The sequence below is a fragment of the Spinacia oleracea genome, chromosome 4 (genome assembly GCF_020520425.1).
Source record: "Spinacia oleracea cultivar Varoflay chromosome 4, BTI_SOV_V1, whole genome shotgun sequence".
Taxonomy (NCBI): Eukaryota; Viridiplantae; Streptophyta; class Magnoliopsida; order Caryophyllales; family Amaranthaceae; genus Spinacia; species Spinacia oleracea.
This window is the reverse complement of record NC_079490.1, coordinates 8,430,606-8,446,895: the sequence shown is the minus strand read 5'-3', so window position 1 is coordinate 8,446,895 and position 16,290 is coordinate 8,430,606. Positions and strand designations below refer to the sequence as shown.

The 16,290-nt window shown below is 44.6% G+C and overlaps 3 protein-coding genes and 2 non-coding genes across 6 annotated transcripts in view; 3 read left to right on the top strand and 2 right to left on the bottom strand.

Moving 5' to 3' along the window:
- The window catches only part of LOC110801002 (protein PLASTID REDOX INSENSITIVE 2, chloroplastic), a 37,746-nt gene that overhangs the window by 1,514 nt on the left and 19,942 nt on the right, over window positions 1-16,290 (bottom strand). Inside the window, exon 4 of one of the 2 annotated variants that reach the window (XM_056843615.1) lies at window positions 6,743-7,135. The exons of the other annotated variant lie outside the window; for it this stretch is intronic. The gene's annotated coding sequence lies outside the window, so the exon portion shown is untranslated. Of the gene's footprint in view, window positions 1-6,742; window positions 7,136-16,290 lie in introns of those variants that run through there. 2 annotated transcript variants of the gene reach the window in all.
- Window positions 2,863-5,851, top strand: LOC130472487 (uncharacterized). Its single transcript, XM_056843614.1, has 5 exons — window positions 2,863-2,936; window positions 3,017-3,128; window positions 3,822-3,997; window positions 4,079-4,199; window positions 4,647-5,851. The coding sequence occupies exons 1-5, from the start codon at window positions 2,878-2,880 to the stop codon at window positions 5,472-5,474; spliced, it is 1,296 nt and encodes a 431-aa protein (XP_056699592.1). The 5' UTR covers window positions 2,863-2,877; the 3' UTR covers window positions 5,475-5,851.
- On the bottom strand, window positions 6,171-14,741 carry LOC130471291 (uncharacterized). Its single transcript, XM_056841334.1, has 6 exons — window positions 14,252-14,741; window positions 13,902-14,155; window positions 13,730-13,813; window positions 13,572-13,655; window positions 13,343-13,494; window positions 6,171-6,270 (listed from the first exon to the last, which is right to left on the bottom strand). Exons 1-6 carry the CDS (start codon window positions 14,730-14,732, stop codon window positions 6,171-6,173), a joined length of 1,155 nt encoding a protein of 384 aa, XP_056697312.1. The 5' UTR covers window positions 14,733-14,741.
- Window positions 7,791-7,906, top strand: LOC130460508 (U5 spliceosomal RNA). The gene has a single exon (XR_008920365.1). It is a non-coding gene; the product is annotated as a U5 spliceosomal RNA (small nuclear RNA).
- Window positions 8,496-8,721, top strand: LOC130460547 (small nucleolar RNA U3). The gene has a single exon (XR_008920403.1). It is a non-coding gene; the product is annotated as a small nucleolar RNA U3 (small nucleolar RNA).

The window sequence follows — 16,290 nt, the reverse complement described above, 5'->3', positions numbered from 1 at the left end:
TTATGAATATCGTCCAGGAGTTTTTTTTCCTGTAAACAATAATGATTTCCCGAATAGGTATATGGGGTTCCATGTTACTCTGTAATCATACATGTTTTATGTCGAATTGTATGCATGCAACTGCTATGTTTACATTTTTTTCCCCTGGTGTACTCTCATTTCCTTCCCTGTTTGTGGTCTATGCATATGGTTTCCTATTCACGCTGCCATTCTGTTAACTTATTTAGTATTGATAGATACGTTAGATACGTTAACATAGTAGCATCGTCCAGTGATTAGAATTTTTCATTCCGTAATACCGTCCAGTGATTAGAATTTTTCCCATTATAAATACCGTCCAGTGATTAGAATTTTTCCCATTATAAATACCGTCCAGTGATTAGAGTTCCCATTATAAATACCGTCCAGTGATTAGAATTTTTCATTCCGTAATCAATGATTAGAATATCTACCTATTCTATTTACCTCGTTCCATAATAAACGATTAGAATTTCTGGAACTCCTTTCACTTAGTTGTCCATTCAGAAGAATAACTCGTAAAGTTGTACCTCCTCGCTCTTTAAAAAACATATGAACTCCTTACACTTAGTTGAAAAACATAAACATCCTACCTTCTTACTCTTCAAAAAACATAAGAACTGCTGGCCAGCGTACGTCATCTATCAAATTATTGGATTTCCTGGATACGACTGCATATTTAGTCGCACGTGGTCACCACTGGAATTAGGTTTCTGGTAATAACTCTTTAATCATCAATGTTTTATATCGAATTGTATGCATGCAACTGCTGTTTTTAAAAAAAAATCTGGTATAGTCTTATTTCCTTGGCCTGTTTGTGTTTTTTGCATATGGCTTGCTATTGAAGATGCTATTCCGTTAACTTATTTAGCATTAATAGATACCTTAAATAAGTTAACGGAATAGCACCGTCATAAGGCATAAAACTATAATGTAAAAGCAAATAGATAAATACATACAACACTTGCAAATTTAGGGGACATGAATAACACTGCTTCATTAATAGGTCTAACATTAGGATACATTGGATCGAAGGTAGCTCTCTATACATTATGGGGGCAAGACATGACGGACGGTCTGATCAAGCCTGTGCCCGGGGAGGGCCAGCCACAGGGCAACCAATGCAACCAGGACAGGCTCATAATAGAGCTGTCCAGCGGTTACCTCTTGTTGCTCATATAGTGCTGGTCCTTAGGTGGTTTGTAATTCTGAAGGCGCATACCCTGGGGGGACAACCAACCGAACCAGACATTCGTGGTGTCAACCCTCAGTTTCATAAACCTTCATCTCATCAAACCTACACATGGCCTGGTAATTTAACTGTATGTCGTGTTAGTATCGACAATACATCAGACCATGGTACTTAGTATCGACAATACATCAGAACATTCATGTTAATTGTGATATTTCTGTAAGTATCCAGGTATTCATACACCATCTAAGCATGCTGAACATGATATGTTGTGTACCAAAGGGTACAACAGACGACTCGATCTTCACATCACTTGCCATTTGAGGAGCGTTTAGTTTTGAGGCTTTTAGGTGAATAGGGATTTATTTCCCTTCAGAAAACAGTATACCTGAATAGAGGATAGGTGAGAGAGTGAGTTGGAGAAGGTTGCTTTTTATAGGGGAGTATGCCCATACAGTTGTTAGTTTATATTAAATTATGATGCAAAGTCATTGGTGAGCTTTATCTATTCACACAGTGGAGGGCAGGGAGGCCCAACCATGAATAAGGTTGGATGCCATGTGTATCAGTCTGATTTATGCAGTAAAATCAGCAGTTTTAGGCCACCCAGATTAGTGATTTAAATGTAATATTGACCAGAATCAGCTATTCCCAAAATGCATGTTTTCTATGTCAGTCCTATACATCAATGTTCCCCCACAGGTGTTAGGCTTTCTTCTGTTGCTTCATTCCCAATGCATAGCTGCTATCTAGAAAGGATTCAGTTCTGCCTAAACCCGTTGCCTTATGCTCCCATATTGTTGACCATGTATAGTTACGGTTTTATTTATCAAATATGCACACATGTACTGGTGGTAGTTACTTATTTAAGCTGTTGTATGCTATTGCTTTATGCAGGGAAATCGAATGCGTGCTGCACTTTTTGGAAATCAAATTGATGTCTACAAGGAAGCTATTGAACACTTAGGGAGTTATGAGATAGCTAATGCTACGATTAAAGCCAGCGATGAATATTGGAAAGCCAAAGACGCGAAATACGGTCTGCTTGGATACCAGATGAGCTTTGGCTCACAGGCGGTAATCCAACGAATGAATGCTGAGTCAGGGCCAGTATTACCGGAATACCAATGCCTAGCCACCATCCCAAGAGTGTATGATCCAACTGACAGATTTGGTAAAGAACCTACCCTCTTCCCTACTATGTTGTGATACTATACACATGCGCCAATACTTATTTCTATGCTCCTTTTATTTGCAGATATTGTTGCTGTTGTTCTATACCTCGAAGAAGAAGCACGGAAAGTCACTGGATTTGAACAACGCGAATACTTAGTTCGTGAAATTGTGGTGACAGACCATAGGTACGACTCATACTCTATTTAAAAATCTAAACATCTTGCGCTTTAATCATCAGTGCCAAACCTTCGCCACTTTTGCAGCAATGAGCAGCCAATCACAATTACTGTTTGGAACGAGCTGACTGGAGAACATTGCAAACCGCTCTCCTCATGGGCAGAACAGTTCACTGTTTTTGGATTCACGGCTTTGAGAGGCAGCTTTCATAAAGGTTTTGATTACCTTAATCCTCCATTAGTGTCTGAATACACAGTTTCAATTATCTTACAAAAGACGCTGCGAAATGTACAGGATTTTCCCTTGGTTCCACCATGTCTACTAGAATCATTACTGATCCAAAAGGAGAAAGAGCAGACGCATTGAGGGAATGGTAAGACAGCACATGTCATTCCTTATCCTTTAAAAACACAACATAAAATACCTGGCAACTAACCTCGATATGTTTTGTAGGGTCAAAAATCGCACCGACCGGCTGAGTGACAGGCAAGCAAGGGTATTGGATGTCAGGAACCCTACGAAAGAGAAGGTGATCATCACACTGGACTCCCTGAAGCTAAAAAGGGTATAAACCTTTGCTTTTGTCCTATGTACCTTGATTATCGTCTACAATTATTAAAACTCCAGTCAATGACACAATAATCTCAGATGATTTCATATTCCCAACAACAAAAAACTAATATTTCTAGGCTGCCATATCAGTGTTGGACTATGTTTGCATTGCATAACTGCTAAGCTAAGCTAAGCTAAGTAAGGAAAAAATGTCAGTAAAAAGAAAAAAAAAACGGATAATGGAAGGAACATCAAAGATATTACATAGCCTAAACTAAATTGCGTTGCATAGCTACTAAAAATAGATAGGGAATTTAAGGACTGCTACAACATCATCATTGTGTTTACATTGCATTGCATAACCTAAACTATATTGCATTGCATAACTGCTAAACTAAGTAACGACAAAATACCATCCAATCAACTACGCTAACTTTACATTCAGTGAGAACAGAATACACAGGTAGTTTTTGTCTGATTAGAGCTGTTATAATGTTGCTTCATAATAAAGCGATCATATGCGAAAAAGTGACGGCCTCAAGAAAGTGGCCCGGGGTAACTGAGCTTAAACCTGTTGGAAACCCACACTCATATGCGAAAAAGTGATACACAAATAATGTATGTCTTATTGTTCCGGTAATGTAGATGCACTTCAGAATATAAAGAAGTGTGCCTGACTTGTGAACCTGTCGGATTTTTTCCCTAGCCTTACAACACCTTGCAAGAGCAACGCCATTGGCTCAGGGTTACAATACCCAACCCTCAAATGAGCACGATCAATGCATACCTGGGGTGCTCTGCTTGTGGACGGCGTGGAGACATTCCAGCAGGGACATCCTACACTTGCACCAGATGTAAGGCAGATACCGTGTCTACTCCAAAGTAAGCTGCAAACTTTAGAATGCTTTGTTACAGACGAATACATGTAATGCTGTGTCACACTTTTGCAAATGATCATTGCAGGATTACCTACAATTTCGTGGCATCTGATGGGACTGGCACAATGGAATGCACCTCGTTCACTGAAGATTCTGAAAAGTTGTTCAGGATGACGGCTGCAGACACGTTCAGGATGAAGAACAGCGTAAGCCTATCTCCCTTAGACTAACAAGTCAACCATGGAAGAATGTTGCAAAACCCATTAGAATGTACACATATACAAATTTAGAAAGAAAAGAACGCAACACTGCACATTGTTATAAAATTAGGCGACCACTGTAAAAAATCAACTTTAAATTTATCAGGTTAAAACTGCAAATTACATAAGAAATGAAAGACAAACAGAGACCACACAAAGGGCATTCGAACTTGTTATACACACTTCCCTGATGACATTTAAATTCTTACAGTGGACTATCAAAAACTTAGTAGGTAGATAACTTATTAAACAATCAGCCATATACTTGCATATGAAATTAGGAGCTTATTGCAGTTTGTGTTGCCTTTATTAATCCTTCGGTGTCAGTTGTTTCTTCTACCATACATAGGCTGGAAAACGTTTCCTAAGCTTAACAAACACCTGTGTTTCCAGAATGATGCAGCGACCTTTGAACAGCTCCAGGAAATGCTCAAGTCCAACCACTTTCTGCTGGAAGTCGGTCCAACAATGGGTCTTTCAAAGAACGGCGTGCTTGAATGGTGCTTGAAATCGATTGATTTGGAATCTGGGGAGGCCCAAGCAGAAAATGTTGAGCATCACTTTGCTGATCAGCAGGCTGAACAGGGTCCGAGTGCCAGCCAGGTGCTTGCACAAGCAACGATTGCTAGGCAGCAGCTTGAACAACCAACGCTTCGTAGGAAGAACCCTGAGCAAGCAATGGTTACTGGGAAGCAGCCAGAGCAAGGAGCCATTCCTCAAAAGAAACTGAAGCAGGCCCAAGCAGAAAATGTTGAGCATCGCTTTGCTGATCAGCAGGCTGAACAGGGTCCGAGTGCCAGCCAGGTGCTTGCACAAGCAACGATTGCTAGGCAGCAGCTTGAACAACCAACGCTTCGTAGGAAGAACCCTGAGCAAGCAATGGTTACTGGGAAGCAGCCAGAGCAAGGAGCCATTCCTCAAAAGAAACTGAAGCAGGCCCAAGCAGAAAATGTTGAGCATCACTTTGCTGATCAGCAGGCTGAACAGGGTCCGAGTGCCAGCCAGGTGCTTGCACAAGCAACAATTGCTAGGCAGCAGCTTGAACAACCAACACTTCGTAGGAAGAACCCTGAGCAAGCAATGGTTACTGGGAAGCAGCCAGAGCAAGGAGCCATTCCTCAAAAGAAACTGAAGCAGGAATTCATAGCTGAGCTCCATGCTGCACAGGGGAGTATTGCAAGACAATCAGACGAAGAGGAGGATGACTCCTCTGGTAAGTAATTCAAGTGCATCATTAGTTGTCCCTTTTGCTTAGGATGAAGAAGCCAGATCCTCTGGTATGTAATTCAAGTCAATCAGTCATCCACCCTTTTGCTTAGCTAAGATTAATGTCTTGTAAAATAATTAGTATTGTAGTTGATCTACCTTGGAAACTTGTAAGATATAGGTAGTCTCTACTTAGCCTGGAATCAACGAGTCCTACACTTCATGCCAACAGAAATAGCTTCTGTTGCGATCGTATAGAAGGTGGGAATGAAGCCTCACTATCTAGAACCCCTTACATATTTTGTAATATAAACATAAGAACTCTTGTTCTATTCTAACTCGGGCACTATGCCGAGTACCTTATATTCTAATTTGCACGAGTGCTTTGTATCTATATTCCATTATAACTCGGGCACTATGCCGAGTACCTTATGTTCTAATTTGCACGAGTACTTTGTATCTATCTTCCATAGACAAAATTATGATGGTCGCCAATTCGTACGGTTCCATAACTTCGTGATTGTTTGTGTCATCTTTTACCATTTGCAATTGTTTTGAGCTTAATGGTTAGCTCGGTGTTTGAAGCACGCTAATTAAATATACCAAACCGATTCTAATATCTTGGGGGACCGCGCGCGGTAGCGCGCGGTCCAACAACTAGTAGCTCAAAAACTAAAGACACGTGCTAATACTTCCTCCATCTCGATTTATTTACTCCATGAGACCATGAGTAAATGACACAATGTTAAAGAAAGGTGAAAAAGTAGAGAGCAAAAAGTAAATGAGTAAGCGTGGCTGTGAGACCCAATTTCTGAAAATAAATAAGTTAGAGAGTAAAAGCTTACCCAAAAATGAATGTGGTAAAGTATTTGAGTCAATTGATTAAGATAAGAAGTAAATTACTACTAGGAAAAATCTTCGTCGGGTAAACGTCTTGTATTGTCGTATGGACAACATATCTTTTTCTTTTTTTCTCTTTGGTCGTTCGAAATCTGATCTTAAATGTTACTCCTCATGCCTTCTTAAGCATAATGGGAGAATAGAGGTGTGAGCAACACAAATCTCTAAAAAGACACTTCTGCACCATACATTCCTATGTTGATCTTAAATGTTACTCCAACTCAGAGCCGTATAAAGCCTATCAAGGAAGTTAGTTACATCAATGTCTAGATGGTCATGTCAGAAAAATTCAACACTAACAGCACCTTCTTGACTTCTTACATAAAATTGTTCTCAAATGCATGATTAAGTACCACCAAGACCAACTAGCAAAGTTTCTTTCTCAAAAGAAAGCATGACAACAGACTATGATAATTGAGTATTAGGAGATGATTCTGCTTAGTGCTTACAATATGAGAATCGATGACCCTATATCATCACATAAAGTGAATTAAAAACTACAACCTATTAGATTGTTACATTCGGAAAAACTTCTTAGGAAATTTGGTTATTGTCCCACGTCAATAAACAAACAAAAATGAGAATAGCACATAGGCATAAATTGATAGGGATGAATATTGGGAAACATACTTACCTGGACAGGGTCAATGGGTGATCAAGAAGCCTCGAGTGTATGTCATGATTTGTGATAGTGGGGGTCTGCATCTGCGCAACCTCTAACCAATTCCATATCCAAACTTGAATGTATGTTACTGAGACTTGATAGCCTGCTTACACTGACACAATAAACAAAATAATTACTGTGAGCTCTCTCTCGCTCCAAATATTCCCAAGTAATCAAATAGGCAATTGTAATGTGATTATACAAAATAGATGCTGAATTGGCATACAAAATAGGCAGTTGCTACTGTACCACTAATTGGCCTTTTATGTGCCTAACTTTTTAGGGTTCATTAAGTTTCAGTAGTTCTGTAAACAATGACTGTTCGTCAGATGTTATACTGTGCTAATTTTAGAGCTCCAGATTCTGGTACCATTATCTCAATACAACGATTGCACAAACTCTTGCTATTTAGAGGAATCGCTTTATCCACCATTTACAGCCTAATGGCCCAACAGTATTTCAATTCCAGCAGAAGCTCAAATGTGCAACCAAGAAGTTCAGATACATTATACATACCTCCTATCCCCAAAAAAAATCAGATACATTTCTTGGAAGCAACATCCAACAAATGACATTGTCACTTTGTGGAATCATCCCCCCTTAAGACAGTAGATAGCAAGTGAAGACATCTCATAGTCTATGGGAATATATTGCACTAAATATGCTCAGTATAAGGGAAAGGAACAAAAGTCCCACATCAGTCCAGTAAGATCAAAGTTAGGACTTTGCTGCATAAATAACAAAGCCTGATATTAAGCTCATCACGCAGCTACGCAGTGAGTACAAAGCGAACTATTCTTTCGCCTTTTACTAAAGAATACCGTGTGCTCGCTGCATTTAGTGGCATACGTTTATTTTTGGAGGGAGTTCCTTAAAGGAGCTTCCCATAAGCCAAGTGCAAGATTCTTATGAACAACTGACAACTCTACATCTGTTTGTTATCAACATAAGCCAGATCGATTTTAAAGAAGTGTTATCTGATGAGAATAAGTATAGCGAACATGCTGGGTAGCAAAATAACAGAAATGAATGATGCTTCTCATTATTTCGATTTATCGTGTTCCCTCACCCAAGCTTGTTTTTTGTTTTGCAAAAGACGAGCAATTTTTTTTTTACAGGTAACTTTGATTTGAGCACCAACTCAATCACAGAAAATCAGATTAATAAGCTTTTGTAAATAAACATGTAGTAACCATGCAGCAGCCTTTAAAGCATCATACTACTCAAAAAGAGTATAGTCCCTGGTGAAACCATGTCATAAGTAGTGACAACTTTAAGCACCCGATGAGTTTAAAGAACGGAAAAATGTAAATGGCGGAGTTATTTGGAAAACAAACTACAAGTGTAGTAAAGGGAACAGAAACTCACAAAAAGAGGAGAGACAAGGAGGAAAAGTGGTGGAAGAAGTACCACAATGACTAAAAATACTTATATATGTTCTTTTATGAACGGAGGTAAATAGATAACATAGCACGACCTTACTTGAACAGGATCTGTTCTATAGTAATCGTACCTCTGTATCCTTGAGTTCTAAGGAGACAGAAAACCAAGTCCGGTGGGGATGACTTATGACCATGTGATTTGAGCGTGATTAACGGCTTCCATTGATCTTCTGATCACTGTGTTCTGTAGATGATCGTTCCCCAGCTCCTCTTTGTGTGTGAGCTTTGGGATGCTCGCATGGTTGTCTGACAGACTTCTTTTTACTGCAGTTACTACTTGTTTGGGCTCCCAATTGATTCTCAATTGGGCCACTAAGTCTAAAGCCCAATGGCTCTAAACAAACAGCATCAAACCCACCAATGGCTAGTCAGCCATCCATCAAGGCCCAAGGCCCAATAGCAATAAATGACCTATGGGCATTTATTATGCAAACACTATAAATAGGCCGCCAAGGCTCACACCTCAAGGTACGTCCAATTTACCGCCTTAAGACTACTCTTCTAGAGAACTTCTCTCTAGAATCCGAGCATCATTCTTACTTAGGCATCGGAGGGGCTTTCCTCGGAAACACCCCCGAGGCTAGTGACTTTGCTCTTGTGCAGGTGAATTCGGACTCCACTCATTCAAACAAGCAAGATCTTCAACACATACAAAAGGGCCTTCATTCGAAGCCCATTGTTTCCATCTTTACAACACCGGAACAATTTGGCGCCGTCTGTGGGGAAGAACACTTCAAAGCCTTTGAAAGACATCAATCACCTCTTTCCGCGAAAATGGTGAATGATGCTGTTAACAACAATAACGACGATATGATGGTGCGGTCAGATTCAGAATCTGACCAAGAGGGGCACCCTCAATCGATGGCGAGGTCACAGCCAAGCAGAGCTACGACCGCCACGAATGCAGGACCTCCGATTCCAACTAGGGAAGAGCTCACTGCGGCCATGACCATCATGCAAAACTTCCTCTTCAATGAGAAGCAGCAAGGACTGGCAAATGACCGCAGAGAAGAGAGGAGGACCAGGCGAAGGCTGAACGAGCCACCCAGTGCGGAAGTGTCAAGACCCGAACGAGAACTCCTTCCCTTGACAGGCACACACTTGACATCGAGGTGGATGGAAAGCACGTGGGACACCCAAAAAAGGGCACAACAGCAACCAGATTGGTTTGCGAGACCATCGCCTACTCCAACAGCTCTCCAAAGCGAATCAACTACTCGTAACACTCGGATCCGAAGCTCGGTGCTCAGCAGGTTGAGACCCTCGGTCCACTCAAGGTTAAGACCTTCGATCCATACGAGACTCGGGGTAGGTGAGTCGAGCAGGTCTGGCGAACGACCCGAGGTCAGTAGCCGAGAAAGAAGAAGAGACAGGAGGCATGATCGAACCCCTAGCCCCCATCGTACGCCCGAGCGTTCTAATCACAGAACCTCGGCAAACGAAGGCATCAGGGCTAGACTCGGGAAAAGAATCATGACTCCTACGTCATCCCCTTTCTCGGACGAGCTGATCATGGAAGAAATACCGAAAGTAAGACTGCCAGCGCACCTAACCTACAGCGGAATCACAGATCCGAGGGATCATGTCATCTCATACGAACAGCAAATGTTCTTGAGTCCCTACTCCGAAGCATGTTGGTGTAAATACTTCCCAACCACGCTAACCGGAGTGGCGGGAGAGTGGTTTAGATCGCTGCCGAAGGGATCGATCAAGAGCTGGAAAAAGCTGAAAAAGAGATTCTGCACACAGTTCGTGAGCAACAATCGCCCCGAGCGAACCACAGCAGAACTGACCTCAATCCAACAAGAAAGAGACGAAAGTCTGAGAGAATTCATGGCCAGATTCATGAAGGAATCAACAAACATACCAAACTTGCAGCCAGACGTGGCCATCTTCGCCTTGAAGCACGCGCTCCAGGAAGGGAAGTTCCGTGACGAACTCTCAATGAAGAACCCCTCCAAAATAGCTGACGTGCTCCAAATGGCCGATGCGTTCATCAGAACCGAAGAGTTCAACAAGGCCGCTGCAAGATTGAAGGGATCGTCAGATCCGAGAGACACAAAGAATAACCAGAGCAAGCCCGAGGGCGGCTCAAGGAAAGGGAAAGAGAAAGTAGGAGCTAGAGAGATGAGCCCGAAGAAAGACGGGAGAAGGGGTGAACTTCAACCCAAATACACCAACTACACTCCACTAGCTCTGCCCCGAAAAGAGATATTTAGCCTCAACAGAAATGATGAAAAGTGGAAACTACCGGGGAAGCTCAAGTCCAACCCAGCTCGGAGAAACAAGAACAAGTGGTGCGAGTTCCATGATGACTTCGGTCACCATACCGAAGAGTGCAACTCGCTGAAAGACAACATTGAGGACCTCGTTCGCCGAGGCTACCTGAAACAGTACTTGTTAGACCGAAGGGAGGAAAAAGAAAAGGCCGCCAGTGGCAAACAGCATGAGCAACCCCAGAAGAGGGTCTACGAAGCAACAGGACATAAGAAAAACGACATCCTGGTGGTGTTCGGGGGGCAGAAGTCTGGCCAGGCCAGCAAGAAACACCTAAGAGCCCTCTCCCATCGGGTCAACTTCAGCGCGGTTGGAGACAACCAACCACACCCCCCGAACATGACCTTCACTGCTGATGATTGCTTCGGAGTCCAGTACAAACATGACGATCCTCTGGTCATTTCCATGGACCTCAACAACCATAACGTACATCGAGTGTTAGTCGACGGAGGAAGTGCCGTCAATATCATCTTCAGAAACTGCTTCGAGCAGCTGATCCTCGAAGAGCCAGAGGAAGCACTGACGAAAGTCAGTTATCCCCTGATCGGATTCAACGGATCCGCAGCTATCCCCCGAGGAAAGATCACCCTACCAGTCACAGTGGGCGAAGGCCAGGCAGCAAAAACCCTTCGGGACGAATTCTTGGTGATGGACTGCGACTCCGTATACAACGTAATCATGGGGAGAACCATGATTCACAAGATGCAAGCAGTCCCCTCCACATACCACCAGCTGATGATATACGTCTCGGATGCAGGATTCGCCGAACGAATCAGAGGTGATCAAGAAGTGGCGAGAAGAACCTGCCACACTGCTGTCCGAAAGCCCAAACTAGGGGACGGCCCCGAGGAGGAAAAAGGAGCTACGGGAGAGGAAAGCGAGGCAAAAAGGAGAAGAGCAAGCACGAGCAGCTTGTCTCCCGCGGAAGTTGATGCTCGCCCCGAAACCCTATCCCCCGAACCAGATCAAGAAATGGAGGATATCTTCCTCGAAGATGATTCAGACAGGAGCGTCCGAATAGGCAAGGGCCTAAGCTCGGGGCTCCGAATCGATTTGATCCGATTACTCAGGGATCATAAAGACATCTTTGCATGGTCAGCAGCAGATATGCCAGGGATAAATCCGAAGCTGATTTGTCATAAGCTGGACGTCAACGCTGAGGCTCGGCCAGTCAAGCAAAAAAAGAGGAACTACTCCTCGGAGAAAAACAAAGCCATCGCCGAGGAGGTGAAAAAGTTGCAGGAGGCCGGATTCATCGAGCCATGCATGTATCCGAAATGGCTGGCCAACGTGGTGATGGTCAAAAAAGCGAATGGCTCCTGGCGAATGTGCGTGGATTTCACGGACCTGAACCGAGCCTGCCCCAAAGACTGCTATCCCCTGCCAAGGATAGATCAATTGGTTGACTCCACCAGCGGCCATGCACTGCTCAGCTTCATGGATGCCTTTTCAGGCTACCACCAAGTTTTCATGCACCCCGATGACAGGGCAAAGACAGCGTTCATCACAAGCGCAGGAGTGTTCAACTACAAAATGATGCCTTTCGGCTTGAAAAATGCCGGAGCCACCTACCAGAGACTAGTTGATCACGTCTTCGCCGACCAGAAAGGGAGGAATGTGGAGGTCTATGTGGATGACTCCATCGTAAAAAGCATCAAGGAGGAAGACCACGTCAAAGACTTGGCAGAGACCTTCGGAAACCTGAGGAAGCACAGCATGAAGCTGAACCCAAAAAAATGCGTCTTCGGGGTGAAGTCAGGTAAATTCCTCGGATTCATGGTGAGCGAAAGAGGAATTGATGCGAACCCGGACAAAGTCCAAGCGGCATTGGATTTACCCGAGCCGAAGACCAAGAGAGATGTGCAGAGGCTAACCGGCAGGTTAGCCGCACTAACAAGGTTCATATCAAAGGCCTCGGATAAGGGAGCCCCCTTCTTCAAAGCACTGAAACCAAAGAACCTCCCCGGAGGAGAAACAGAACACAGCCTGGGAAAGAAGAAAGGACGAGAAAAGATGAGGAAAGAAGAAAACAACAAACCAAAAAAACGGAACTCAAAACAAAATTTCCAACACTTACCTCATTCAGATAATATTGGGCCATCATAGCTGGGTTCCTCTCCTCAGCTCCAGGAACCCTCCACTGCGGGTTGGCCCGAAGAAGATTCTCCCGTGCAGCTTCGGGACCCACCAAAGATCCCACGTGAGCCATGGGGTTCTCCCCCAAAACCGGAGCTCTGGCATAGCGAGCCATCGCCTCCCTTACCTCCTCGGGGATCCGTTTCAGCGGAACATCCGAGCAAGGGTCAGCGTGGATCAGTCTATCCAGGGCCGAGGTCGAAGTGGAGCCCAAGGTCGAATGACGCCTCTTCCTCGTCAGACCCTGCTCGGGTTCCTCCTTCTCAGCTTCGGGAACCTCTACGTGAGCGTCGGTGAGATCCACCATCTCCTTATCCGGACTTTTCTCCCTTTCGAGAGAAACGTCAGCAGCTTCTTCCTTCTGCTCGGCCACAATAGGGACATCCGAGCCAGGAACAAGGTCGGCTTCAATTGCCTCCATCACCTTGGTTATATCCTGGATCTCGATCCCTAAAGCAGCAGACGGCTTCAGCGGAGAAGGGATAGTATCTTCCTCAGCCAGCGGTTGGTCCACGGGAGGCGGTTCCACAACCACCACACTCTTCAACTTCTGCCCGGGCAAGGGCATGAAGTGAAGGAGGTTTTTGGGAGGAGGCATGACTTCCGAAACCACTTCCTACAGGGCAAACGCTCAAAGGTCAGTTTCAGAAAAAGAGAGAACAGACCACAAAAGCTCTAAGTCAGAACAAATACCTTCTCCGAAGACTGATCAGCTTTCGCCTTCTTCGGATGCGCAGAAGGCCTCAAAAGAGTGCTGCTCTTCCTTTTGCGCTGATCCTAAACAGAAGAAACCAAGGGTCAATAAATGTAAAACAAGACAAAGGAAGGAATAAAGAAAAATCGCGAAGTACCCGGTTCCTAGATAAAGAGATATCTATCCGAGCCGGAGATGAAACCGAAGGAACGGCACGCGGCACAGCGTCAGTCCCAGGACCCTAAAAAGATGGTCCAGGACCAAGACGTTAGCCGACGGCCAACCAAAAAGAAAGACAAACAAAAGATTTCGAGATTAGAAACACTCACCGGATCCGAGGTTGTCCTCAAATCAGGGAGCACGACTTTCACTGGAACAGCTTCGGGAGAAGAGGCAGAATCCCACGGATCAGCTCGAACTTCAGATATCCGAGCGACACCCGACGGAGACAGCACGTAATCCTTCAAACGAGGATTACGAGGATTCTCCTTCCCGAACTTATAATCAGGGGCCGAGTCGTGAATGGTCTTCAGATCCAAAGAAATACCCAAGACCACAGGATCAACGCAGCTAAAGCCGTACTCTGCAGAAACAAAGCACAAAACGAAATCAGTAAAACGAGACCAAAAAGGAGGAGGACAAACTTACTAAAGCACGGTCCCAGCCGAAAGACACCTACCCCTGTCAAAAATCCTGCTGAGACCGGCAACAGCAAGAATGTCCTCCCGCAAGATATAGTTGAGGTTCGGGAGCCAGTTGGACGGCAATTTGTAGTTGTCCTCCCGAGCCAAAAACCACTGGAGGAGATCCACGTAGTGGTGATGGTTCCGATCCGGAGCAGCCACGCTTCGCATATCAGGATCAGGAGTCACAAACCACTTCGGAGGGCGGTAAAAATGTGGATGCTTCGGATCTGTCGGCACACGAACGAACAACCACTCCGTCTTCCAGTTATGATCAGAGCTGAGGTAAGGGTAGGCCGTAATATAGTTCGGCTCCCCCTTTCTTCGGGATCTTTTGTTGATAATGGTCCACCAACCATACCCATCCCCCTTGGAAGCGTGGTTGAAAGACAGATCGTGCAGATCCCGAAACACGGCAACAGAGCATGGAAAGTTAATAAAATCGCACACCCATCTAAATCCGATGATGTGCCTCATAGATTTGGGGGTAAGCTGGGCCAAACTGATGTTGTACGACACCAGGAGCTCGGATACGAAGGGATCCAAAGGAAAGCGGAGGCCGTTCTCCAAATGATGAGTATACACAGAGATGAACCCCCTCGGCGGATGAGTCACCCGAGGACGCTCCTGGTCGGGAAGCTCGCACCAGTACCCCAAGGCGTGCTGGATTCCGTATAACTCTTCGGCCCTCCGATGGTAATGCCCCAGCTTCGCCTCCACCAACCAGTCACCACTGACCGATTTTTCCAAGGGACCATCGATCTTAGTGGTCTCATGCAGAATCGGGGCATACTTGCCCTGCGGATCAGCTTCAGTCCAATGAACTGGAAACTCAGGGTAGGAGCGGCGCACACCCGAAGAGCCAGCCTTTTTACCAGAAGTTGCGCGTTCAGACACGCTAGACCCGCCAACAACATCATCTTTCGAAGCATCCCAACCAGTCGAACGCCTCTCCACTGGCCTCTCCGAAGGCCGACCCCTCGAAGTTTTCGGTAACCTTCCCGAAGGCACGTTCTCCCTCTCACTAGAGGAGCCAACGACGAACTTGCTCTTGCCCCTATTCTTTGCCATGGCCGCGAATTCTCGGTCTAGGGTTGAGATTGAGGGGTAGAAGGAAAAACGAAGAAAAAAGGAGAATTCAGAAACAAATTACCTTTTTCCGAAGCGGAATTCGCCGATAAAACGAACAACACAAGTTCCCGAAGTCTAAAGTTGGCCGAATTTCGTAGATCTGAAGAAACAAATTGCACTGCGATCGCCGGAATTTAGAGAGAGAAAGGGTCTGAAAGAAGGAGTAAAAAGTTCGAAAAGAGCAATGCACCCCGTATTTATAGAAAAGAAAAGGGGCGCATCAACTTCCTCAACCCACGATCTCCACGGCACAATACAACTCCCAACACTTGTCATCAATGCAAATCATCCCTTTTCAGAAAAAGAGAGGGAACTTTCGGACTTCTGACAGCTGGAAACCCACCCATTTAATTCTAAATGGACCGGGTCTGGGGGGCATGTTGTTTGGGCTCCCAATTGATTCTCAATTGGGCCACTAAGTCTAAAGCCCAATGGCTCTAAACAAACAGCATCAAACCCACCAATGGCTAGTCAGCCATCCATCAAGGCCCAAGGCCCAATAGCAATAAATGACCTATGGGCATTTATTATGCAAACACTATAAATAGGCCGCCAAGGCTCACACCTCAAGGTACGTCCAATTTACCGCCTTAAGACTACTCTTCTAGAGAACTTCTCTCTAGAATCCGAGCATCATTCTTACTTAGGCATCGGAGGGGCTTTCCTCGGAAACACCCCCGAGGCTAGTGACTTTGCTCTTGTGCAGGTGAATTCGGACTCCACTCATTCAAACAAGCAAGATCTTCAACACATACAAAAGGGCCTTCATTCGAAGCCCATTGTTTCCATCTTTACAACACCGGAACACTACTTTAACCAATTTTTTTGTCCTTTTTGTTGACAAATTTAGAGGGGAAAGGGGTAATTTGCAGCACAGAACATACCTGGGAAAAGATCAGATTAA

What these genes read in the sequence shown, in the direction of transcription:
- LOC130472487 (XM_056843614.1), top strand. Translation starts at nt 2,878, where the DNA reads ATGTCTACTAGAATCATTACTGATCCAAAAGGAGAAAGAGCAGACGCA. An exon ending in GCAGACGCATTGAGGGAATG is followed by an intron (nt 2,937 to 3,016) that starts GTAAGACAGCAC and finishes TATGTTTTGTAG; the next exon opens with GGTCAAAAATCGCACCGACC. An exon ending in ACTCCCTGAAGCTAAAAAGG is followed by an intron (nt 3,129 to 3,821) that starts GTATAAACCTTT and finishes TTTTTTCCCTAG; the next exon opens with CCTTACAACACCTTGCAAGA.
- LOC130471291 (XM_056841334.1), bottom strand. Translation starts at nt 14,732, where the DNA reads ATGAGGCACATCATCGGATTTAGATGGGTGTGCGATTTTATTAACTTT. An exon ending in CAGCAGGATTTTTGACAGGG is followed by an intron (nt 14,156 to 14,251) that starts GTAGGTGTCTTT and finishes TTGTTTCTGCAG; the next exon opens with AGTACGGCTTTAGCTGCGTT. An exon ending in CTGATCAGTCTTCGGAGAAG is followed by an intron (nt 13,495 to 13,571) that starts GTATTTGTTCTG and finishes TTTGCCCTGTAG; the next exon opens with GAAGTGGTTTCGGAAGTCAT.